This window comes from Oryctolagus cuniculus, chromosome 10 (genome assembly GCF_051225735.1).
Source record: "Oryctolagus cuniculus isolate XC-2025 breed Fujian yellow rabbit chromosome 10, ASM5122573v1, whole genome shotgun sequence".
Classification (NCBI taxonomy): Eukaryota; Metazoa; Chordata; class Mammalia; order Lagomorpha; family Leporidae; genus Oryctolagus; species Oryctolagus cuniculus.
Window position 1 is genome coordinate 4010147 of NC_142876.1, and position 23923 is coordinate 4034069.

The 23923-nt window shown below is 39.0% G+C and overlaps 1 protein-coding gene across 4 annotated transcripts in view; it reads right to left on the minus strand.

Annotated features, from left to right (window-relative positions):
- ZNF407 (zinc finger protein 407) overlaps positions 1 to 23923 on the minus strand; it is a 455442-nt gene that overhangs the window by 160681 nt on the left and 270838 nt on the right. For 3 of the 4 annotated variants that reach the window (XM_008261471.5, XM_089304977.1, XM_051851879.3), the window contains exons 6-7: positions 20878 to 20961; positions 11000 to 11120 (exon numbers count right to left, since the gene is read on the minus strand). In XM_008261471.5, coding sequence (XP_008259693.4) covers positions 11000 to 11120; positions 20878 to 20961 — 205 coding nt within the window. The remainder of the gene's footprint in view (positions 1 to 10999; positions 11121 to 20877; positions 20962 to 23923) is intronic. The other variant, XR_011379296.2, reaches the window with a different exon arrangement.

Sequence of the window (23923 nt, forward strand, 5' to 3'; positions counted from 1 at the left end):
ATCCAAGCAGCGTCTTAACCACTAAGCCAGAAACCGCATCTAATTTCTCAAATCTAAATGTCAACTACCCTGCCCTGCCCAAGGTATTTCCATCCAGATTGATCACCTTAATTAAACACACTCAACATTTACCATGTTTTCTCTCCAAGAGAAAAATATTTGTTTTTTTTTATTATTTGTTTTAATGCTATTTTATATATGTGTTAAATATTTAAATTTTGTAGTGAAGATATAAAATGTCTTGAGGAATCAAAAGACCAAACTAATCAAGATGTACCTAAAACCTACACAGTGAGAAGTCTCCAAATGATGCCAGAGCTGATACAGAAGGTACAAAATGAGGGACTAAGCTATTTAGCAAGATTTAAGGTAAAATAATTAAGAATCAGAAATTAATGTTTAAGAAGGAAAAGGAAAGAGTGGTATTAAGTTTAAATCCCCTTTAAGGAGAAGTATTGGGTTACATATTGTGTCACTGAATTTCTAGTTTATTTGAAATACAGGTCATTTGTAGTGCTCTGTAGTTAGGAACAGCAAACACTGTTTTACCAAAAACACAAAAATACTCAGGAGCAGCTCTTTTTCTAGAACTCCTTACAAGTGCAGTTAACAGGAAAACAACATAAATTTTAAGAAAATGACAACAAAACGCTTGTGCTATGTACCCTTGATAAAGAATATAAACTATGAAATTTATAAAAGGTATATATTATGTTAAAAAAATTCTGATGAAAAAGCCAAAATATAAGCCATATATACTACCACATAGAAGGCAGCATCTTATTCCATAAAGACAGCATAAAGAAAATAACACTGACAGGCAAAGCTCTCTGCCTCACAAAGAAGACTGCATCACTATTGTCCGAACCTCTGAATGTCCCACACACTGTTTCTGTAACAGCACCAGAGAGGCAGTGTTTTAGAATGTGTTGAAACAAAGAAGCTGAAAACAAAAAGAAACAGCTAGTATGTTAGTGTTATGAGCATACTAATGACAACTGGTCAAACCTGGATACATGTCAAAGTTATTCTGCTTTGTTGTACTACTTTCACTCAGGCCTACACCTGAGGTCAAAGCCAATTACCTACTTAGGGATGCACACAATATCCTGCTGACTGTTATCAGCCTCTCCTGTGATTACAGTGTTTCCTAATGAGCTATATGGTATGAGCTTCTAACGCTAGAAGATATAGATAGTTACATAGTAAAGTGTTTGCTGTGTGATAATAGCTCTAGTGTCTGAGGAATTAGTTATTATGCAAGACACTATTGCACAAGAAGTATCTTCTATTTTTTCATCTCTAAGGCCTTTATTCCTCCCGCAACATACATAGATATATCTAACTACCACCCGAGGGAGTGTCCATAGCAATTCCTTGTAGAAAGACCATCCCCAAAGATGGCTTCGGTCTTCTATAATGACTGGATTTGGGATTCAAAAACAGCAAGTTAAATAAACATGTTTATCTAGATTCTACTTTCAGATAGCAGTGGGAATGTATGGTCACTTTGTGTTCAAAATGGCTCTTCTAATTAATCTGTGATCCCAATGCCTATTGCAGTTATATCAACAAACAAAACAATTTGCCATACTGCACTGATAAACAGAAAGCAAGACTTCAGAATCCTTTCCTTTGAAAGACTTCTAACCAATCTGCAACTTCTAATGCTCTGCACACTACTTGCTTTCAAACCTGTAAGTTTATTTTTTATTTAAGCAAAATATTTTCAGATTTAAATTTTCCAAACATAAACACGTGTTCTATATCCTCACACAGCTGGCTAGGCTGAAACAAAAATTTTAGGAAGCCTATGGCTGCAGGTTACAGGGCGGAACAGTAAAGTGTGAATAAAACAAGTGACAGGAAAGAACACAGAAAACACAAAGCCACAGCTGAAACACAACTAGAATGATCAAAATAAAATTCCCTAATGAAAGAGGCAGGCAGAGAAAGTGGGACATGTTCTCAGGAAGAACTCAGTTTCTGCTGCAAAGGGACGGTATCCATCAGGGGAAGTAGAGCAGCTTCATATAGCACAACCTTCGGCTTCACGACAGAAAACCGGAAAGGATGATCCAAGGCCCGGCTGCGTTTTATCAGGGCACCCCACAAGGAAGCCCACCGCGACTTACCAGAGACATCTACTCCCACCCCTCACACATGCTGGAGAACCTGCTCAGGCAGCCTCTCGGCTTGCCAGGACCAGGCAGCCCTGACACTGACATCCCCTGTGGCTCAACTGTGTGAAGGTGGCAGAAATGGGCAACGCGCCCCAGGCCAGCACCACACACGGAATGGGCACGTCTGTTCCAAAAGAAATTCATCGCGATGTAAAGCTGTGGAATCATTATCCTGAGAAAACTTAGGAAGCAAATTGGACTGTGAGGCTTTCCAACTACTCTTTCAGTCTGTTTCTTATTTCATTAAGTAGATGAGCGTCACAGGAAACTATAAAGAGATACAAACTCGAGATCAACAAAATAATGAAATAGTATTGATTAGTACTTTAAATGACAAAAATAGCTTTGATTTTAAAGTCTGTTCTTCTACTATTAGGACTGCAGCAATGATATTGCTTTAAATATATGTAGTATCTAATACTAATACTATTTTCACCCATTATTTTTATGTAGTGTTTTCATCTGAAATTAAAAAAAACAAACAAAGATTTGATACTTCTGATTCTTGGGAAAATGAAACTGTGTGTATTTGTTTTCAGCAAGGATTTCATTTCCTTCTCAATATGTATAATAAATTTGCTACAAAGGCAAAGATCTATTTTTCCCTCATTGTCACCATTCAGGGAAAATTCAAGCTTGTTCCATTGCTTCTAGTGCAACCCACAAACCTGCACAGGAAGCCAAAGAAAAAATGAAACTCTGAAGAGATTAACCAAAAGGAGAAAGTTACTCCCTACAGAGCTGGTCTCTGTAACTCGGATGCTGTTAAAATAAATGGAAGACAAGCACTAGGAACCCTGTTACGTGTTCAACTCTTAATATCATTGTAGCTGTCTTCTCTCATTATTAAGTCATACATAATAAGCATAAAATGCCTATATATAAAATTTCTAAAAATGCATGTTATTATTCATGATCTAAAATATTTATGTAGTTAAGATATTCTGGAAAAATATGCACTGGAGAAATTAAAACAAACTTTTAGCAGAAATAAATAAAGATCATAAGTATAACTGCTTTGTCATTGTAAATTTCCTTAAAAATGCTTCCAGCAATATACAAAGTTAAGACAGAATTCTAGAAGAAGTATTTTTTGACAAAAATTTTCTAGGATACAGTCACATTTCAATCAGTAGTAACACACAGCAAACTCCCTGCTCTGATCACATATGTAAGAAACTGCAAATCTGATCATTAGAAAATACTAAACAAAGTATTCAGGTGAAAAATAAAAGTGGAATTAGGGAGTACGGCCAGAGGTGAGCACACCTGCAGCTGAGGTAACCCTATCAGAGGTAGGGAGCTCCTCAACATATCCTTACCCTCCTCTGATCCAGGAAAGAACCCCCAAATCCTCATGAGGTCACAACTGTTTTCATGATAAAGACTCCTGTGGAAAATACTAGCAAAATCAATCTTCAAGTAGGGGAAAAAAATCAAAGAGCATTGCCTACAAACTCAGCAAAACAATGTGGTGAATATTTACTATGAGGCAGGAATTATAAATTCCATTCCTCCGATGTATGAACTGCGGTATTTATATTTAAGGCAGAATACAGAAAACAGTGGGGAAAAAAGGTAGAAGATTAAATTTTTTTTAATAAAGAAGTAAATGTAAGGTTAGAAGTACTAGAGGAAAAATCTGGCCAAAACTAGTCCCATAGAACACTGACCATCCCACGTTCAATGACAGGGACACATAAAACAAAAAATGAAACGGCCATTGTTAGCTGGAAATTTTGGTTTTCTATAATGTACTGAAAGACGTTTAATGTATTTGATGTAGCAGTTACGACACTGCTTGGAAAGCCTGCATCCCATATCAGAGTGTCTGGGTTTGAGTCCTGGTCCCAGTGCTGATCCAGCGTCCTAATAATGTGCACCCTGGCAAGCAGCAGGTGATGGTCAAATACTTGGCTCCCTGTCACCCATGTGGGAGACCAGGAGGGAGTTCCTGGCTCCTGGCTTTAGCCTGGCCCAGCCCTGGTGATTGCAGGCATTTTGGGAATGAACCAGCATTCCCAAAGACCTCTCTATTTCCCGCTGCCTTTCAAATAAATAACAAAATACAGAAATAAAAAATTTAAGGACATGATTCTGTTAGGTAGGAAGTTGGAAATTAGCCTGGGGGGGGGGGGAGGTGCTGGGGAAACAGGCCTCTGCAGAAGCCCAGCATCTGCACTTCACTCTGATAACCTTGCCGGTGGTCCCAGCCCTTCCCCCATGGGAAAGCTCTCTCCTCTGCGCTAAATGGGATATCAGGCCTCAGAAAACCTCTATATTCTCCTCCAAAGCAGGTACCACAGAGGGAAGCCCCTTGGCCTGAGCCAGCAAGACTCCTCATGTCTGATAACAAACTTGGGAAGGAATTTTTCTTATCACACTCAGCAAACACTTGTCCTGGAGAAGGGGGAGGGGGTAAAGAGAGGCTCCCTTAAAAACCGGAGCCTACCGGCACACCGGGTTCTAGTCCCGGTTGGGGCGCCGGATTCTGTCCCGGTCGCCCCTCTTCCAGGCCAGCTCTCTGCTATGGCCAGGGAGTGCAGTGGAGGATGGCCCAGGTGCTTGGGCCCTGCACCCCATGGGAGACCAGGAAAAGCACCTGGCTCCTGGCTCCTGCCAGGATCAGCGCGGTGCGCCGGCTGCAGCGGCGGCCATTGGAGGGTGAACCAACGGCAAAAGGAAGACCTTTCTCTCTGTCTCTCTCTCTCACTGTCCACTCTGCCTGTCAAAAAAAAAAAAAAAAAAAAAAAAAAAAAAAAAACCGGAGCCTAAACAAAGACTGCACTCAGCTCTCTGCTCTCCCTGAGCCGCCCTCCTGGCCTGCCAGGTGCATTCTCTCCACTCAACCAGGAAACCTCGCTCTCACCCCTTCTGACTGGGCACTCTCTCTCTCTGTCCCTTCCATTCTGACGGATGCTCTGTCCCCAGTAAAACCTTGCTACCTTGCTCTAGGTCTCACACCTGAATTCTTACTTGCATGAAGACAAGAACACCATGACTGTTCTCTACTGTGACAATGCCAGTGAACTTTTTAAAAAATTAAATGTTTTACGGGATTACCCTTAATATTTTGAATATGGGAGGTAGCAGTTTGGTACTTTTCATGGTTTATTAGCATTTTACTCTTTTGTATGCATTTATTATATTTCTCCCTTTATCCTAAAAACTAAAAGAAAAAAAAAAAAAGGAAGGTAAGTTTCCTATAAACAAGAGCCCAACTGTGGCCACTTTACTGAAACCCAACTACTCTCAAGTGGAAGTCACTATAACGAATGAAACAAAACAGTGGGATATGAACATATTCTATAGGTTACACTATAAGTCTGTGCACCATAACATATGAAAGTTTCTTCTCTAATTCTCTCATTAATATAGAGCTCACAGTTCATTAAAAAGGGAGATAAGATGATAGTAAAATGTTTCTGTTTTAATATAAAAACATATCTAAAGAATTTGCTGCATAAATAATATATTAGGGCACTGTGCTATGAATCTAAATTTATGCTTTGAAATTGTAATGAATAATAATTAATGGTGAAAAAGTTTTATAGTAATGGTGTAACATACTGATTTGTAATGAATTAGACTTTTGGATATTTTAGACAGTAAAAGCTAAGGAAGAGGGAACATGTTTACATCTAAATAGATTGAGATGTCATTTCCTAAATTAATAATGCAAACTTGAAAAATAGCCCCAGGTTCACAAGACAAATTATAAAATTCTTTTGCAAACAAATCTATGTTACTTCTCATGAATAATTATAATTACTAATATTTCACCATTAATGTTCAATGTACAAAATGAGAAATATATTTTCAAACAAAATTTAAATAATATTTCAGGTTCTAATGATGATAATTTACCTGCAAATAAATGGTCATAATGACAAAGACAGGAATACTCTACAGGAGTAATTCCTATCCACTTATATTAAGCAAATAAAAATCTCAATGGGAAAAAAGTTATTTAAATATTTTGAGCAATAAACATTATGAGGTGATACTAATAAGATAAATAAGAATATATGCTCCTAAAATATGTGGCCATCTAATACATGATCATACACAAATATCACATGGCAAAAGCCTTTTCCTTTGTTTATGAGAGGTAAATGTGTTGGTGATTATCTTGTTCTTCCTATACTATGCAAGCAAATTAATCATTTGGAACTTAACTGCTCATTTCAAATCTTTTTCTCATCAACAATAAAACAAAAGATATGAGTTCTAAGACCCACATTTCATCCATAATCCATAACTCTGCACCTATTCTCCTATTTCACACTGACTGTACTCAGTGCAAGGTCAGCTTGTCTTTGTTGACTAGTTAAAGCAAATTTAACCATGGGCATCCAGACTAGTAAACCTTTTGAGAGAACAGAAAGACCAAATTACTTAAAAGTTTTAAATACAGATAAAAATCACCCTTTTATCAAAAATATTGAACATTTCAAAAGGAAATTCAGTGGATACGATTGGACTTGAATGTCCAAAGTATTAATTCACTGGACAGTAGCAATACACTTAGAAAACACTAACTGCTTTTTTTAAAAAAATACATAAACCAGAAACATAGTCACTTTTATCACTATCAAGCATTATATACTGTATACAATTGTATTTGCTATACATTTTTTAAAAAAGATTTATTTTATTTATTTGAAAGGCAGAGAGAGGGAGAGACAGAGAGAAAAACTTGCTCTTCCAACATCTGATTCACTCCCCAAACGGCCTCAACAGCTGGGGCTGGGCCAGGCTGGAGCCAGGAGTTTCTTCTGGGTCTCCCACATGGGTGCAGGGGCTCAGTCACTTGGGTCATCTTCCACTGCTTTTCCCAGGCACATAGCAGGCACCTGGATTGGAAGTGGAGCAGCTGGGACCGGAAGCAGCAGCCATATGGCATGTTGACATAGCAGGTTATGGCTTTACCTGCTACACCACAATGCCAGTCTTGTGCTATGCTTTTAAATTTTTTGGTTAACATGTAACAACTGTACAAACTTACAGGGTGCAGTGTGGTATTTCAACACATCTATGCAGCATGTATTGATCAGATCAGAGTAGTTCGCGTTTCCTTTGTCTCTTCTCTTCTAGCTCCCCTGCTCCCTAACACAGTACCTGATGGACACACAACAGGGATGGGATCGAGCTGGGTGAAGTGCACTACTAACAAGAAATGATGTTATTTTAGAAGGGCGACTTGAACAGGGACCTCAACCTTTGCAAAGAGTACAATGCACGTTCAAATCAAGAAAACCTGAAACACTTTGAAAAATGTCTATATGCACACAAAGTTGCATCTACCAAAGAACACCACTAATAAGAGAGAAAAGAATCACAACTTCTGTAGTGATCTATCAAACGCTTCATCACAAATTCTGGGAATTCATTCTTATAGAAATCACAACATCCAGAATTGTGGTGTCATGGGTTAAGCTGTCGCCTGCAATGCTGGCAACTCATATGGGTGCCGGTTACAGACCTGGCTGCTCCGCTCCCAATCCAACTCCCTTCTAATGGCCTGGAAAAGCAGCGGCGCCCCTGCCACCCACATAGGAGACCCAGAGGAAACTCCTGGCTTCTTCCTGGCCTAGCAACAGCTTGTGAAGCCATTTGGGGAGTGAATGAGTGTATGGAAGTAATCTTTATATAACTGCCTTTCAAATACAGTAAATAAATCTTTAAAACAAATCACAGATCTGGGGCCGGTGCTATGGCACAGCGGGTTAACGCCGTGGCCTGTAGCACCGGCATCCTATAAAAACCTGAAATAAATTTTGACTATTGCATAACAGCATTACCTGGGACCACAATGTATTAAAATTATAATTCAGAAGAGTGGTTTTCTATTTTTTTTCTTACATGAATGAAAATCTATTTATTGTAATGTCATAATCTAATTATAACTCTTCTTTCATTGTAAATGAATTTGATAAATTTGATAAATTTCATTTTTCAACTTCATTAACTTTACAAAAAAATTCTTCTCATTAAATTAAAGCATTCCGGTGCTCAGATATTTAATGAATAAAACCTTTTCAAACTGGGCATTTTGAAACTGTAAAGTATTTCAGCAATTATCCAACAACTGATTTTAGATTTAGTAAAATTTTAACTACTTCAAAAACTGTAAAAAACAAATTGAATCTTGGCATGTATTGTGAAGTAAATTTTAACCAGTGAACCCCTCCAGGACAGTAAGTCACCTGCATTTACTCCCTGAACAGTGCACAGAGACTGAAAAGCACAGTAAACACAACCAACAAGCAAGCCAGTCACCTGAGATGGTGGCAAAACCGAGGGTCAGTGTGTACCAAACAAGGCCCTGTGCCAGGCTCGGACTGCAAGGTCAGCGGGTTTCTGATCTGAGGGCACAGGATCCTCGAAGGAAGAGCCACTGATTTCCCAAAGAAAGCAGAAGTAGCTCCGAGAGGTAAACGTGACACAGTTACAGGACACCTAGACTGGATCCTTCACACAGCCGCACCTGCGTGGTGTGTGCTTACCCCAAACTGAAGACAAAATTGGGATGTTGAGGCTAACTCACCGGTAACTTTATCAACAATTCTCCTCTTTTTAAAAATTTTTTCCTGTCAAAAGTCTGACAATACTATCCATAAGTGTTATAATAAATAAATACTATCCATTTTAACTATGAAATCTACTTGCAAGTGGTGAATACCACTTTTACCTATTTTATATGTGGCATTTCGTACACAGTCTTATTTGAAACTATAGGACTGCTACTTTCAGTTTGAAAATCAACGTTATACAGAAGATTTATTATTGGCATGGGAAGGTAGTTACAACTTGTTAAGTATGAAAAATTTGCACTGAAACAAACAAAATACCTCCCCCAAGACAACAGCAAAATATGCATCAGGTAGACTGAAAGCATACAAGCCTAAGCGCTAAAACAAAAACTGAAGAAAATTTTTATTTTTCTAAATGCTTTTCTGTGTCTTACAGTATGATCTCAACCATACAGGAAAAGAGCTTCAAATGTCATTTTTGAAGAACCCATATTTCAAAATGTGGCTGACTGGGAAAGGCTGAGTGCTGGCCTAGGGAGCAGTCTCAACTCCACGCTGGGGGAGTGGCGTCCACGCCAGCTGCATGACACTCATTTCTCTGTCATCACACACGGGTAAAATATCAAGTGTGCAATTCTGCCGTTTTAAAACAAGAACTACTGGCCTCCTTGGCTATAAAATAACAGGTTACTTTAGGTTGGTTATTTTATGGTGAATTAAGCCATCCTAATTTTTTTTTTAATTTGGTTGAATGTTTTTCTTGTTAAATAATGCTTAAAAAATAAAACCTGGAAGTTCTTTGCCTAGTCCTTAAAAAAATATATTACCAGAACCTCAGTGAGGATTAAGTAGCACTGGTGTCTACTTCTTCCAGATCACCATTTTACCAAGTTTTCAGGAAACACCAACCTAGTTGGTGTTCAATGACAGCAGGTCGCATCCAGTGCTGAGTGGATGGATGAACGCTGCATGAGTGAGCTGTATCTGTTCAGTCTCTGTGCTGTTTGATGACAACTTGATGCGACGCTGTGGTGGACGATAATGATCCTGAGAATACACGCGCTGAGCGCAGAGGCTACATCCGCGGGAATTCAAAGCTGGTTTTATAGGCAGCTTCAGGCTGACTGCACACATCCCAAAGCCAACGAGAGTGAGCTGCCTTGGAAGGCACAGCCTCCCTATCTCCACGTTCCCATGCGAGCCAGCAGACTCTGACACAGGTACCACTGCTGCCAGCACTCCTGCTAGTGCCCTCCAGACCAGCACCGGGGTCCAGGACAGGCCGCCCCAGCTGCAAGGGGCATTCTCCATCTCGCCTTTGGCCGGTACCCTTGTACTTGCACCTCCTCATACTGCTGAGCCAGACGACGCGGCACTGCCTGAGTCCACTGACATTCTGCACTGGGGCTCCTGCCTCTAACAACCTCTGCAGTATCACCCAGCACCGATAGCCCACATCTTCTTAGAACGCACCTGAGTCCTTGGCCCTCCACCGTACTCTACGTCGTGGCCGACGCTCCCTCCTCTGTGAGGACTTCAGCTGGGCTCAACGTGCTCCTGCTCCAAGCGCTCGGAGGCCCCTGGGCTCGCCCTGACCAACCTGCACTTGACTCATTGTGGAGTCTTCAGTCACCTTCTACGCTCACACCGTTCAGGGCAGGGAATACTGCTGACACCATCTTTACTCTCAGAAGATGAGCTATCATTTACGCGCTAACTGATCAATTAACAGGTGTGACACCTTACAATGCATAGCAAAATAAAAATCACTAGACACTCAGGTGTAACAAACGATCATAAAACCTAACTAGTAAGATCACAAAAAATGGAAAAGAACTTTGTGTGTAACAATCACTAACTTTATATGATACGACAATGGTGGATCAATGACATTAAAAACTTGTCTAAATGCATAGACTGTGCAGGACTTTCTAAGGCAATCTGGAGGCTCTAGGTGAAAACAAAGTGTCAGCATAGGTTCCGCTAGGTCACCAACGATGCCTCCTTCTGGTGGAGATGGTGAAGACCAGGAGGCTCTGCACCAGCAGGGGTAGAGGATGTATGAGAAGTCACAGCACTATCCTCTCAGTTTACTATGAACTTCAACTTCGAAAGAATACAGCCTATCTTAAAAAAAAAAATCACTAAAATTACACATAAAACTCCCAAACTAAAACAAAACCTTGCCGTGGAATACGCCCATTAAAGCTGATGGGAAAACTCTCTTTACAGGCCATTTAACAGGATGGTGAGCTCACATGGCGGCCCAGCGTTCGTTACCTGTAGTCACACCAGGGGCATCTGTACGGCTTTTCTCCAGTGTGCACACGCTTATGTCGAGTCAAATGGGACTGGGTTGTGGAAGCAAAGTTACACTCATCACATTTGAAAGGTTTTTCTCCTGTTACAGATGAAGAAACATTTTATGTGAATAATGATTTTAGAATATTTGAATATTCTCACAGTGAGAAAGTTAGATTAAATCATTGATTTCTGTTTCTATGTTAGAACATAAGCAAGGTGCATAATATACAATTAAAATTAATCTTATACAAACAGGAATCAACACTAGAGGTACGGTTTAGCACTGTACCTAGAATGATTTAACAAGTTGTTAGATTAGAGTCATCATAAAAGTTTCAATAATGTTAAAATCACAAAAAACAGAGATATACATCAAATATATATAACGCTAAACCTTAAAGTCTTGTTATTAAGAATGAGAAAAATAAATAAAACCAAGTTATAAATGGATACAACTTAAAACAGCATTAAAAGTAAAAGAAAATACAGTTCAATGAGTAAAAAAAATGGAGGCCTCAAAGAAATATTTAAAATATTATTTAACACCACTTTAAAATATATCAATTCTGTGTAGGTATTATATATATAATACGGACAACATTTTAATTCTCTAAAAATTATGTTTAGAAACTGATACTCAAATCTGCTATTGAAAAAATGTCTAAATATGGCCAGAACAGCTTGGAAATGTGCGTTTTGTTTTTGAAGTGTAAGTTTTATCAAATCTAAACAGAGGTCATGCATTTCAATTGAGAACTTAGCCTCTGAATTGAGACATGTAAAGTGCACATCAAATTTCAAATTCTTAACACAAAAATACAATGAAATATTGTTAACAAAGCTTAATCGATTTCATGGGAGACAGTGCAGAGGCATAGCAGGTTAAGCCTTCAACTGTGATGCCAGCATCCCATGTGGGTGCCAGCTCCAGCCCCAGCTGCTCCACTTCCTATTCAACTCCCTGTAAATGTGCCTGGGAAAGCAGTGGAAGAGGAGCCTCTACACCCATGTTGGAGACCCAGAAACAGCTCTGGTCTTCTGGCTTTGGTCTGGCTCAGCCCAGGCCATTGCTGCCATTTGGGGAGTGAGCAAGCAGATGAAAGATCTGTCTCTCTGTCCCTCCTCCTCTCTCTGTAACTCTGCCTTTCAAATAAATAAAATAAAAATCTTTAAGTTGATTACATGAAGAAATGATAAAAAAAAAAGTTGGATATATTTGGTTAAATGAACTATATCACAAAAGTGATTTCACATGTTTTTCTTTTTTTCCGTATAGTTGCTGGGAACCATCCCACATGCCTCAGGTGAATTTAAAATGTGTACGGGAATAAGAATTAAAAGTAGTGATTTAGGCACACAAAAAGTGAAATCCATGCATAGTGTCTCTAATATACATGAAATTTTTGAAGATCCTCCGTATGTATGGATTTCAAAGATGTTTTGAACCAGAATTTGAAATGCTCCAGCATAGTTCATATTACGTTTCTACTGGACTGTGATGAACTAGGGAGAACCTCATTCTAAATTTCCAAAAATGCAATATATTGCAATATTCATCTCAACAAACTTTTCCCCCCAAGTTTTATGTGTAGTATACTAACTTATTTAATGAACTATGGGATATCCTGGTTTAAAGTCATTCCAGGGTTTAGCCTTGTGGTTCCACATCAGAATGCCTGGGTTCAACTCCTGTCCTGGTCCCCAAATCCACTTCCTTCCCATGTGTATTCTGGACATCAGTGGTGATGGCTAAAGAACATGGGATTCTGACACCCACACTGAAGAATGGCCACTTTAGGTATCTGGAGAGTGAACCAGTGGCAGGGGCTCTCCTTGTCTGTTTGACTGAACTTCTATAATTTTCTATGTATCACTCTTTACCTCTGAAAGAAGTAATATATATATATATATATGTATTTGTGTATGCATTTCTATATATATAAGAAGTATTTAAATTATACATCAGTGTGACTATCAACAAAATAATATCTCTTATGAAACTGGAATGTTTATGTGGCCTTAGCCTTCACTGCAGCAATATTTATGTGAATGAACACAGATCTTGTTGGGGGCTGTTTTTATGTCCTTTACAGAACAGCAAAATAGTTAAGTAAAGCCAGATGAACTTCAGTCCCAATCCTGGTTCTGTCACATGCTACCTGTTAGATCACTTGAGCAAGACATATGCCACCGAATATGGAGAGTAATTTGTGAGGATTAAATATGACAAAAATAAAGAAAGCACACTTATCAGAGTGGTCGATAAAGAGCTGCTTTTATATTATTAGGCTAGCACTGCCTAAACACTGGCAACTGTAAACCAGCCTCTGTCGAAGACAAAAAGAAGGGCAAGAAATGGCTCCCAGGAATAGCCCAGAACCAGTAAAATGACTACCATCACTGGAGCAGGTATGGTAGCACAGCAAGTGAACCTGGCACTTGGGAGGCCTGCATCCCATGCTGGATTTCCGGTTCAAGTCCCTGCTCCTCTACTTTGAATCTAGCTTCCTGCTAACAAACCTGGTGGTCCAAGTATCTGCATCCCTGCCACTCATGAATGAGACCTGGATGGAGTCCTGGTTCCTGGCTTTGGCCTGGCTTATGCCCAGTTGTTGTGGCCATTTGGGGAACAGATGAAGATTCTCTCTCTCCCTCTACCACCAACCCCCCGCCACCCTATGTGTGTTGCTCTGCCTTTCAAATAAATGAATAAATAAATCTTAGAAAAAAGTAACTGGTCTTGCATAGTGAACAGGATACATAATGATAAAATTTAACAGTTCTTACCAAGAAATGTTTCTACTTCACATACCTTTGTTTTGCTTTATTTTCAAGACTATGTATAAAGATCAAATATATTTTAGTTGAAATATTTTTCTCTTTTAGCCATATACAACACTCTAAAGAAGCAGTCAGCCAAGAGCTGCTTCAACAATTTGTTCTCAGATTCTAAACTTCTGGTCAAGAAACTTAAATGGCTATAGGCAATTCAGTCATATTGGTGTAACTCATAAAAAAATCCACTGTCACGATAATAGGATATTTTGTGTAAATCCAAGGGACAATATATTATAATTGTATTGTGTAAGTCTAAAGCAAAACTGAAAATAGTTATGCTCATTATCATTATAAGAATTTTTGTGGCATATTGGGTAAACCCGCCACCTGCAATGCTGGCATCTGAAATGGGCACCAATTTGTGTCCCACCTGCTCCACTCCGACCCAGCTCTCTGCCAATGGCCTGGGAAAAGCAGTGGAGGATGGCCCAAGTGTTTGGACCCTGCACCTATGTGGGAGACCTCAATGAAGCACCTGGTTCCTGGCTTTGGCCTGGCCCAGTCCTGGCCATTGTGGCCATTTGGGTAGTGAACCAGTGGATAGAATCAATCTCAATCTCAATCTCAATCTCTCTCTCTCTCTCTCTCTCTCTCCCTCCCTGACTTTCAAATAAATAAATCTTTAAAACAAAAAAAGAACCTGAATTTGTTTATTAAATTAGATGAATAGTAATTTAACCTCACACCTATATCAAAATACAGTTCACATGAAAAAAAGTTAGAAAGGGAAAGCAGTAATCTGGAAGAAACTGTACCTGTTATTAATATTGTGACTAACTTGACATAAGTCTCTCTAGACTGAGCAGCAAGGCAGAATATAAACAGTATACACATAAACAGCTTCAGTAAGGAACAGCGGTGACACACTGGTAAATCTGGCTACCGATGAAACTAGCCCCACAGTCGAGGTAAGCACCACTCATCCCGACGGCAGTACATGCCTGCTTTGTTACACAGTCGAGATAAGCCCCACTCATCCCGACGGCAGTCACGCCTGCTTTGTTACACTATATTTGTGCTTATTCTGGAGTAGAATAACTTCGAGATATCTTCAAAAATTCACAAAAATGTGCATTATGAAAAAGCTATGCATGGATTTCAAAATTTTTACAACAAAATAGATTCACCTTCCAATTCTACTTTCATTAACTTTTTGAAGTACCTTCACTTTATCTATTTTCTAGAAATTTACATACGTGGGGACGTATAATAGCCTTGTGATCTAGGCTCTCTGTCCCAGCATAATTATTCCATGATACACTCATGCTGCTCCAGGTAGCAACACTCCATTTATTCTCACAGCTGAGCAGTATTCCATCAGAAAGATGCAACGCAGTTTACGTATCCACTTACTCATTAAAGGACACCAGAGTATTCATTTTTGGCTATTTCAAAAAATAAATTTGCTATAAGCAAGATGTGCAGGTCATTGCTGAACATATATGTGCTTTTCTCTTGGGAAAATACCCAGTAGTAGAATGGCAGGGCAGTGTGGTAGGCACACATCGCTTTGCAAAACTGCTAACCTATTTCCCCTAGAGGTCTTTCCATTTTATACTCTCACCAGGGTGCGTGAAGGTCCCTGTTGCTCCAAATCCTCCCCAAGCTTTGTTGTCATCAGCACTTTAAATCTCTGCTTTTCTAAAGATGTTGAGGATTTCCTCACGTATTCATTCAACATGTATCTAAGTCATAGGAACAGAATACAGGTGTATCTGTGTGTGTGTGTGTGTGTGTGTGTGTGTGAAATATACACATACTCTTTGGTTGAACTACCTCACCAGACTTTTTGACTGTTTTCTCAGAATTGTGGTTTGGAGGTAAGTATTCTAGAAACAGATCCTTTCCAACTCTGTGGTGTGGACACAACTTCTCCCCTCTGTGATTTACCTGCTAATTGTCAATATGCTGTCTTCTGAAGCAGAGAAGCTTGTTACTTCATAAAGCTTGTAGGTTACAATTTATAATTTTTCAAGTTACTTCTTTTCTAGATGAAGTTATTGATAATGCGATTTAAGAAATCTTTGATATTTCAAAGTGACAAAGATTTTTTTCTCCTATGTTTTCATCCAGGATTTAAAGTTTTAGATTTTACATTTAGATTATGACCAGTGTGAGCTAATCTACATACATGAAGTATGGTACAAAGTATGAATCAAAATTCACTTTTACCGTACATGAATGCAGTTGTTCCCAATCATATGCTGGAAAGGATAAATCTTTGCTCCTGTGTCGAAAAACTAATCACAGGGTGCGAGTCAATTTCTGTGACCTCCATTCCATCCCAGTGACGCACTGTCCACCTTGATGACAACATCAGGATAGCCTGAATACTGTAGCTTTATAATAAGTCTTGAAGTCAGGTAGTAAAAGCCCTCCACTTTTGTTCTTCTTTCCTGACCTTGTTTGACTATTTCAGACCTTTGCATTTCCATATGAAGTTTAAAATCAACTTGCCAATTTCTTAAAAACACAGATGAGACGTGGACTCATCAATGTGGGAGTAACTATAATCTGCATAACAATAAATCTTCTGATCCATGAACATGGTCTATTATTCCACTTAGATCTATTTATTTTTTCTCAGTGGTGTTTCGAAGTTTCCACTGCAAAGGTTTTGCACATGCTTTGAAGATTTATCTCTAATTAATCTGCTTTGCTTGAAAATATGTGTCAAATACATGAGCAGGCCTATTTCTGGATTCTAATCTTGTTCACCTTTCTTCCAAAACAATACAATCACGATCATGATAGTGGTGTGAGACTTTAAGATAGATAATCTAATACTTCCACTTTTAATATAATCAATCTAAATGTTCAATTTATAGATTTTGCTCATTACACATATTCACAAATATATTCTTATGTCTCCTTATTCCAGTCAAACATATAAAATGCTCTGGAACTCCAGCTCACTGGTACCTTGTTTATAATGCTAACCGTGGAGACGTTTTTAAGCTACCGTTTCTCATGGGTGTGGCAGGTGTCTGGTAGGGGTAAAGATGTTTGTCAACCTCATTGCCCTAGTCCACAGTATGAACTAACGATCACTGGGTCTTTAAACATAATTTTCTTTGTTTGGGAGTTCAACATAAGCGCCTTCAGAAAGGTGTTCAGGGGCAGGAGGTGGGGCACAGTGGGCTAAGCTCTCTCGTGGGAGGCCTACATGCCATGTCAGAGTCTCATTGAGTCTCAGCTATTCTATGATCTGACTCAGCTTCTTGTTAATGAGCCTGGGAAGCAGGGGATGATGTTCCCAGTGCTTGAGCCCTTACCGCTTACATGGGGGACCTGAACTGAGTTCCCAGCTCCTAGGCACAGCCTGGGCCAGCCCCCACGTTGTGGGCGTTTGGAGAGTGTACGAGCGGATAGGAGCAGTCTCCGTCTAACTGTCTGTCTCTTCTGTCTCTCTGCCTCTTGAATAAGTTTAAAAATAAACAAACAAACATTCATGGCATTTTTATGTGACACAATTTAAATTTAACAATATTTTTAACGAATAATGCCATTAATATTCTCTATAATTCTAATAATTTGAAATTCACATGAAGCTAGTATCATATTATAGTAAACTATTAATGGTTATTTTTTATTCACCTTGATCATGCCATAGATTACACTGTGCAATATTAAGAAATTATGAATCATACTGACTGGCAGGGGAAAATATTATGCTACTGAAATATGATGCTGAATTAAGTCTTAGGCTAAGGAAGGTTGATGCATCTGAGTGATTGATGGAGTAGGAACACCTTGTCAGTTAATACATACTGCAGTTTATTCAAATCTGTATATGAGTTAATTTAAAACTCATCAGTTTTGTTACACATTCAACATTATTGCTCTTAATATATAATTTGGCAATCTTAAAAAACAAATCAGGAAAATAAGCTGCAGAAATACATGAGTTCCTTGTTTGTTAGTCTCAATTTACTTGCATAGTCAAAAGCATAAATCCAGCTTCTAGACTGTTGGGTTTAAAAACAAATTTTACAAAGCTGAAATCAGAATTTGAGTTTCCAAATAACTGTTTCTTGATTGAGATGCAACAAGCATTATATTAAAAGGTCTACGCAGTTTCCAAGGCATGTGTTTTATGGAAGGTAGACTGACTGGGAGCATTGCTTCTACACACTCCGTCATTCCAGCCCGGACATGAACCACTGGCACCATGAGGAAGAATGAACTACTCTCAACACGCTGTCTGTAACTCGGCAGGGTTACCTGTATGCAGCCTATCCAAATAAGCAGAATGTGGCCAATTTCCATCCCATTTCTCCTTCACACGACCTAACAGCACCTATCAGTTTAGACTGCTGCTTTGCATAGTTTCCCTCACAAGCAATAACCTTGGACAAAGTAACAAGGAAGGGATTTGTTGCACCTTCAGCACCATGGATAGAAAAGTAAACAAAAGACCGAGCAAGGACACCAGGATGGCTGTGGACACGGTGTGTATCCATCCCTCTGCACGTCAACCATCCTTCAGAGTGCCTGACCGCGTTTCTCAGAAACACACACTTTGCGTTCCTTAGGGCAGGCGGGGGTTATTAAGCCGGCCAAGAATCTCAAGTGCAAGTGAGGGTTTGCTCTTGTGCCCTTGAATCAAGGGTCTCTGACAGGTGATAGAAGTAAATCTTAGAATGGAAGATGTGTCGTGTCAGCCCCTAGACAGTCTGTATCGCAGTAGGGAATTATTTACGCCATTTGGAACACTTTGGATACTTATCTCTTTCCAAGCTAATTGTAATTTGCGTGGGGAGTCTGTGGTAAATAGGTAACCATGTCAAAGAGGAAAACAACAGAGGAGCACAGATTTCAAACGCACCATTCAGTTTTGGCCTAGGGGGAAAAAGTTGTATGTTGCTTAAATATTTTAAATCCAGCTTAAAAACTAAGTGCCTAGACTGAGTTTTACTAAGCTGTTTTGTCGAAGTTAACAGTCTTAAGAACTGACTTTGGTATTAAAGAATCATGTTTGATTTGTGCCACAGAGGCAGATAAATGCCAAAAAGACAGATACCCCTGTCTGTGAGACATTGTCCTATATGGTATAAAGTTAATAGCAAAGTAATAAGGAGCCTCTGGACCTGACATAAAATATAAAGTTGTGCTGGCTCAATGCAGGCTTGCTGATCGATCCATCACCTGGAACGCCAGTGATTGCAGCATTCCTGTCCCCACTGTGCTGGGAAGAGGGGGCTTGATCCACTGGAGGGAACACAAAGGGAGACTCTTGTCTCCTGGGACCACACCAGGTGAGGAAAGGCAAACTATGATGACACTCAAATAGCGACAATTTGCACCAATAAACTGAACTCTCTGTCAACACTAAAACTCTTCATGAGCAGTGTTACTCCAAAGATGTCCAACTGCAGGACAGCACTCAAGGACAACTGCATGCACTAGGCCTCTCCTGTCATCTCTTACACAGAGTCCTTAAGTTGGCGAACTACAAGAATGAGTGCACAGGTGGCTCCTATGCACTTAGAGTTTTCATGTTCCACACTCAATTCCTGTTTCTTTCTGTCTTTTTTTTTTTCTTTTTTTTTTTTTTTACAGGCAGAGTGGACAGTGAGAGAGAGAGACAGAGAGAAAGGTCTTCCTTTGCCATTGGTACACCCTCCAATGGCCGCCGCGGCTGGCGCGCTGTGGCCGGCACACCATGCTGATCTGAAGCCAGGAGCCAGGTGCTTCTCCTGGTCTCCCGTGCGGGCGCAGGGCCCAAGTACTTGGGCCATCCTCCACTGCACTCCCGGGCCACAGCAGAGAGCTGGCCTGGAAGAGGGGCAACCGGGACAGAATCCGGCGCCCCGACCAGGACTAGAACCCAGTGTGCCGGCGCCGCAAGGCGGAGGATTAGCCTATTGAGCCATGGCGCCGGCCTCAATTCCTGTTTCTAACATTACACTAAACATTGGAAATGTCCCTTCGACTCAACAGTGAAGTCTTGCTCCAAATGGAAATCCAAATCATATAGACTCAATGTGCTAAGAGGATCAGCAACTATTAATTTTCATTGATCATGAAAATGCTACATTGGGCAGTGAAACCACCTATATACCTGTTAAATACAGCGAATCAAGAATCATATTGCTCAAAGATGATATATTTAAGCCACCTTTATTTCACATCATTTTGGGTATATTGGCCAAACTCAACCATTTTCGTGGTACTCAGAGAAAAGCACAACGTGTAGCTATCAATGGGGATACCCCATGACCTCATTTGAAGCAGGAAACATTTGACAGGAGTGATTCTGTTAATTATTAGATAAACAGGCTCAGGCACATACAATTTGGAATCATGAAAATAATTACTTGTGAGATCCATTAGACTATATCAAGTAGGTAATAAAATCTGAAAAATGGTTAAAACTTTTCATCCTTAAGTGTTCCTAATCAAAGAACCCATTTTTTTTTGTTATTGTTGTTGTTAAATCACCCAAAATGTGCATCATGGGGGGGAAAAGATCTTCTCCAATGTCCATAATCACCTCTTGCATTACTTCTTCATTGTTATCTACTTTATATAGCAAGAACGCGAAAAAGCAAGAACTTGAATTCATGTCTGGTTGCCCATGAACTGAGGAACAGGAGGGCAGTGCAGGGCAGGTAGACAGAAAAGGTCAGAGTACAAGGGCAGCTGCAGAGGGAGGTGGGTGACGGGCGACATGCACTCGCTGGTTCCCACACCCAAACCCAAGGCAGAGCCTTCACTACAGAGAAAACAGCCTTGCACTACTGGGCTTTTACAGTCAAATTGGTCTTTTTCTCTCACTTAACATGAATTTACCAAGGACACTTGATCCCTGAAACATGTTAACATATCTTATTTTTAAATATATATTGCAACAAACAAAAACAGGCCACTTAAAATCTCACATTATGCCAACAGGATTTTCTGTAATCCCTCAAGTAAACTGATGTATAAAAATTCAGTGGAAAGGGAATGGATGAGTTTGACGCCTCATGCTGGTGCCTGCAGAAAGCAGCTGGGATGGACTTGGTACTGACCTGTGTGCTGCCGGCGGTGTTTGGTGAGGGCGTGCCGGGTCCCACCGGCAAAGCCGCAGAGGTCACATAGAAACGACTTCTCGCCTGTTGCAACAATAAACAGATGAGGGACTGCGGAGGTCACAGATCATTAAAACATATCTATCAAGGCTTTCAGGGTTACTAATTCCTCCAATCAAATGTTTCCATGTAAATATGTCAAATGGGAATGAAATTACCACTGCGGTTTATTGACTGTGATAAAATCTGAAAAGCACCACTGAACATAATTACATACTTGTCAGACCCATAAAAATTAGCTTTATTATCAATGGAATGGTTTTGTACAACTTCATTTCTGGTAGATGTCTTCCAGATGGGGCTGCTTTATGCACTTGAACAGTTTTTATGCATATCCTGATTTTTTACAATTCCCATACATCTGGCCTTTCTAAGCTGAGTAAAGACTGCTTGGAATAGGTAATATACAGTATGTATGATTCTACTGAAATGAAACATACCAAATTTTCTGAATACTTAAGAACACTGAATTAGCTTTACCTGATTCTAGCAAGGTCTTCTCTAGTCACTTCCTACTTAATAATATGAATTAAATGGTTTCCTGAAAGGCACTGAAGTTCCAAGTAATAAAGTCTACTTGACTCAGTGCAAACAGTAATTCAGTGCTGTTGTTTCTCAAACTTCTGTGGCATAAAAAAAGGAAGCTAGCGATTGCTGAAGAAATCACACAAACATTCCTATTTTTTATCTGTAATGATAGCTCTAAACTGGAAATCTCTGCAACAATGGGAGACATATTTGACAGACTTAGCGTTTGTGAAAAGTCTGCAAATGCTCATTTTCTTTAACGCTTCTTTATACAGGCTAACATTCGGCTCTACGGTTTATAAATGCAATATATCTTTCTATTGTAGCACGTTAAGGCAATAAGTGCTGGCTAGCTAGGCAGTTCATCCCATAAGATTCACAAAGAAGGACAAAATGGAATAAAAATGCTAACCCTAGAGAGATGCATTGAAATTATAAAATACTTTCCAGAAATAAAATAAATCATTGTATCTATCTTTATGCACTTTACTCATTTAGATATTTAATGCAACAAGTCTTCCCAGGGTGTGCCTGTGTCAGCCTGCTTTGTTCCAAACATTCTAGTATGTTATAACAGAAATTTTTCTTGTAGCATTTTGGAAATTACAATTGCTTTTTAAAGGGTAGAATAAACAGTACACATAGGAAGGCACAATAACTTTGATAAAAAATAATATTCTCTTAACAGTATTATTGGCTTTTCAAAATTAAATGAACACATATTAATATGAATTTTAACTAAAATGTTTAAATGTATTTCCCAATGGTATGTTAAAATTTTCATTATTATCATTCAAAAATAAAGCCAAATTTAAATATTTTTACTATCTTTACTTTCCTATTTTGTGGTTAAGTTTACTCTTTGGTATCATTATTTCAATGCAGAAAGAATAGAGGAGATGAGCTGTGAAGAATAAAGTTTAATTATAATCACTCATTTAATTATTTAATCAATTTGAAATATAAATCTTTCTAACTAGCTGTATTATCAATTAAATAACACTGAGAATAGACTGTTTTTTAATCCCTAAAGACAATTTGCTCGTTAATATTAACACACTATTCTGTTAAGGCACAAGTGTTCTCAGTAATTTATCCATCAGCACAGTTTTGAGGGTGTTAACTCTTGTGTGGGAATGCATGTTTGAGCCAGAACACATACATGCATGTGAGGTGTGCACACACATGCATTAGTCGGTGGGTGGTGAGGGGAATACTGGTGCTGTATCATCCAACTTCCGAAATTTCTAATGAGCAAAGGGAATACTTATTACTTTTGGTTCATGAAAAGTATTCTTCCTGTCTGTTATGTATAAACTTCTTTGAAAATATTAGCAAGCACAGAAAAATCCTCATGATCGTTATATTCCCTACAAGTAGACAGATACGCTGTGTATAAGAGGGGTCTTAGGATTATAGAAAATGCATATTATGAAAACATGCATGTGTATTTCAATATTGCATCACATCAAAATAACCTTACATTTTAATTCCATTTTCCACAAATGCTTTGAACTTACTGTGTGCATATTCTGCATATACTATTTTACTCCCTTCCCTAGTCTACGTGCAAATACAAAAATAAAATTATTAATTTCTCATGTGATTTGAGTACAGATACAATGGTGACCTTGATTTTTTGATGTGTAGGATTTTATTTAGGAAGGCAGTCTCCAATGAATTATATGTCACATTTACTGTGGTGGCCTGATTTGTTTTTCATTCTAAGTTCAATTTTCACTTTTCTTTTTTTTTTTTTTTTTTTTTAGCAGGTAAAGGGTTAGGGTTGAATAGTGAGCCAACAGTTAGGGGCTTTTTTTTTTTTTTTTTTAGAAAAAAAATCTTTTAAGACAAAATTAAATACAATATTTCCCTCAGTACAGAGGAGTTCATTTAGCAAGGTATATTTGCATGATAGCAGAGATACAATGGGGGACTTCTTTTTGTAACAACTTGAATTAGTTTCAAGTGTGCCATTTTGCATTCAAATGCAGAAAGACATGGAAACCAATCCTTTATTTTCTATTAGAAAACAGCCACTGTCCCCTATCTCTCATTATGGTGCACACTACAAGACCTAACAACAAAAATCCATATTATTGATCCAGCCAAGTCTCCACAATTATTCTTTAGAAGGAAACGCCGACGATAAATTACATCTGCACTGGCTTTTCATCTGCTGTTCGATATAAGTGATCTCTCAGGGCAGGCTGGAGACCTTAAATCGTCAACACCCTTGTCAGGGAGGCTAAGGAGGCCTGGGCTTCCCACCAACTGCTGCCGAAGAACTTTCCACCTATAATTTCTAACAGTAATACAGGATGCTTGGCAATCAGAAAACATTTGGGGATGCTGATTAAAATTTATTATTTTGTTTTCCCTGAAACAAAATTCATTCTGAGAGGTGTAAACAGAAAGGAGACTACAGAAATATCAAAGAGCTCACAGGAACACAGTG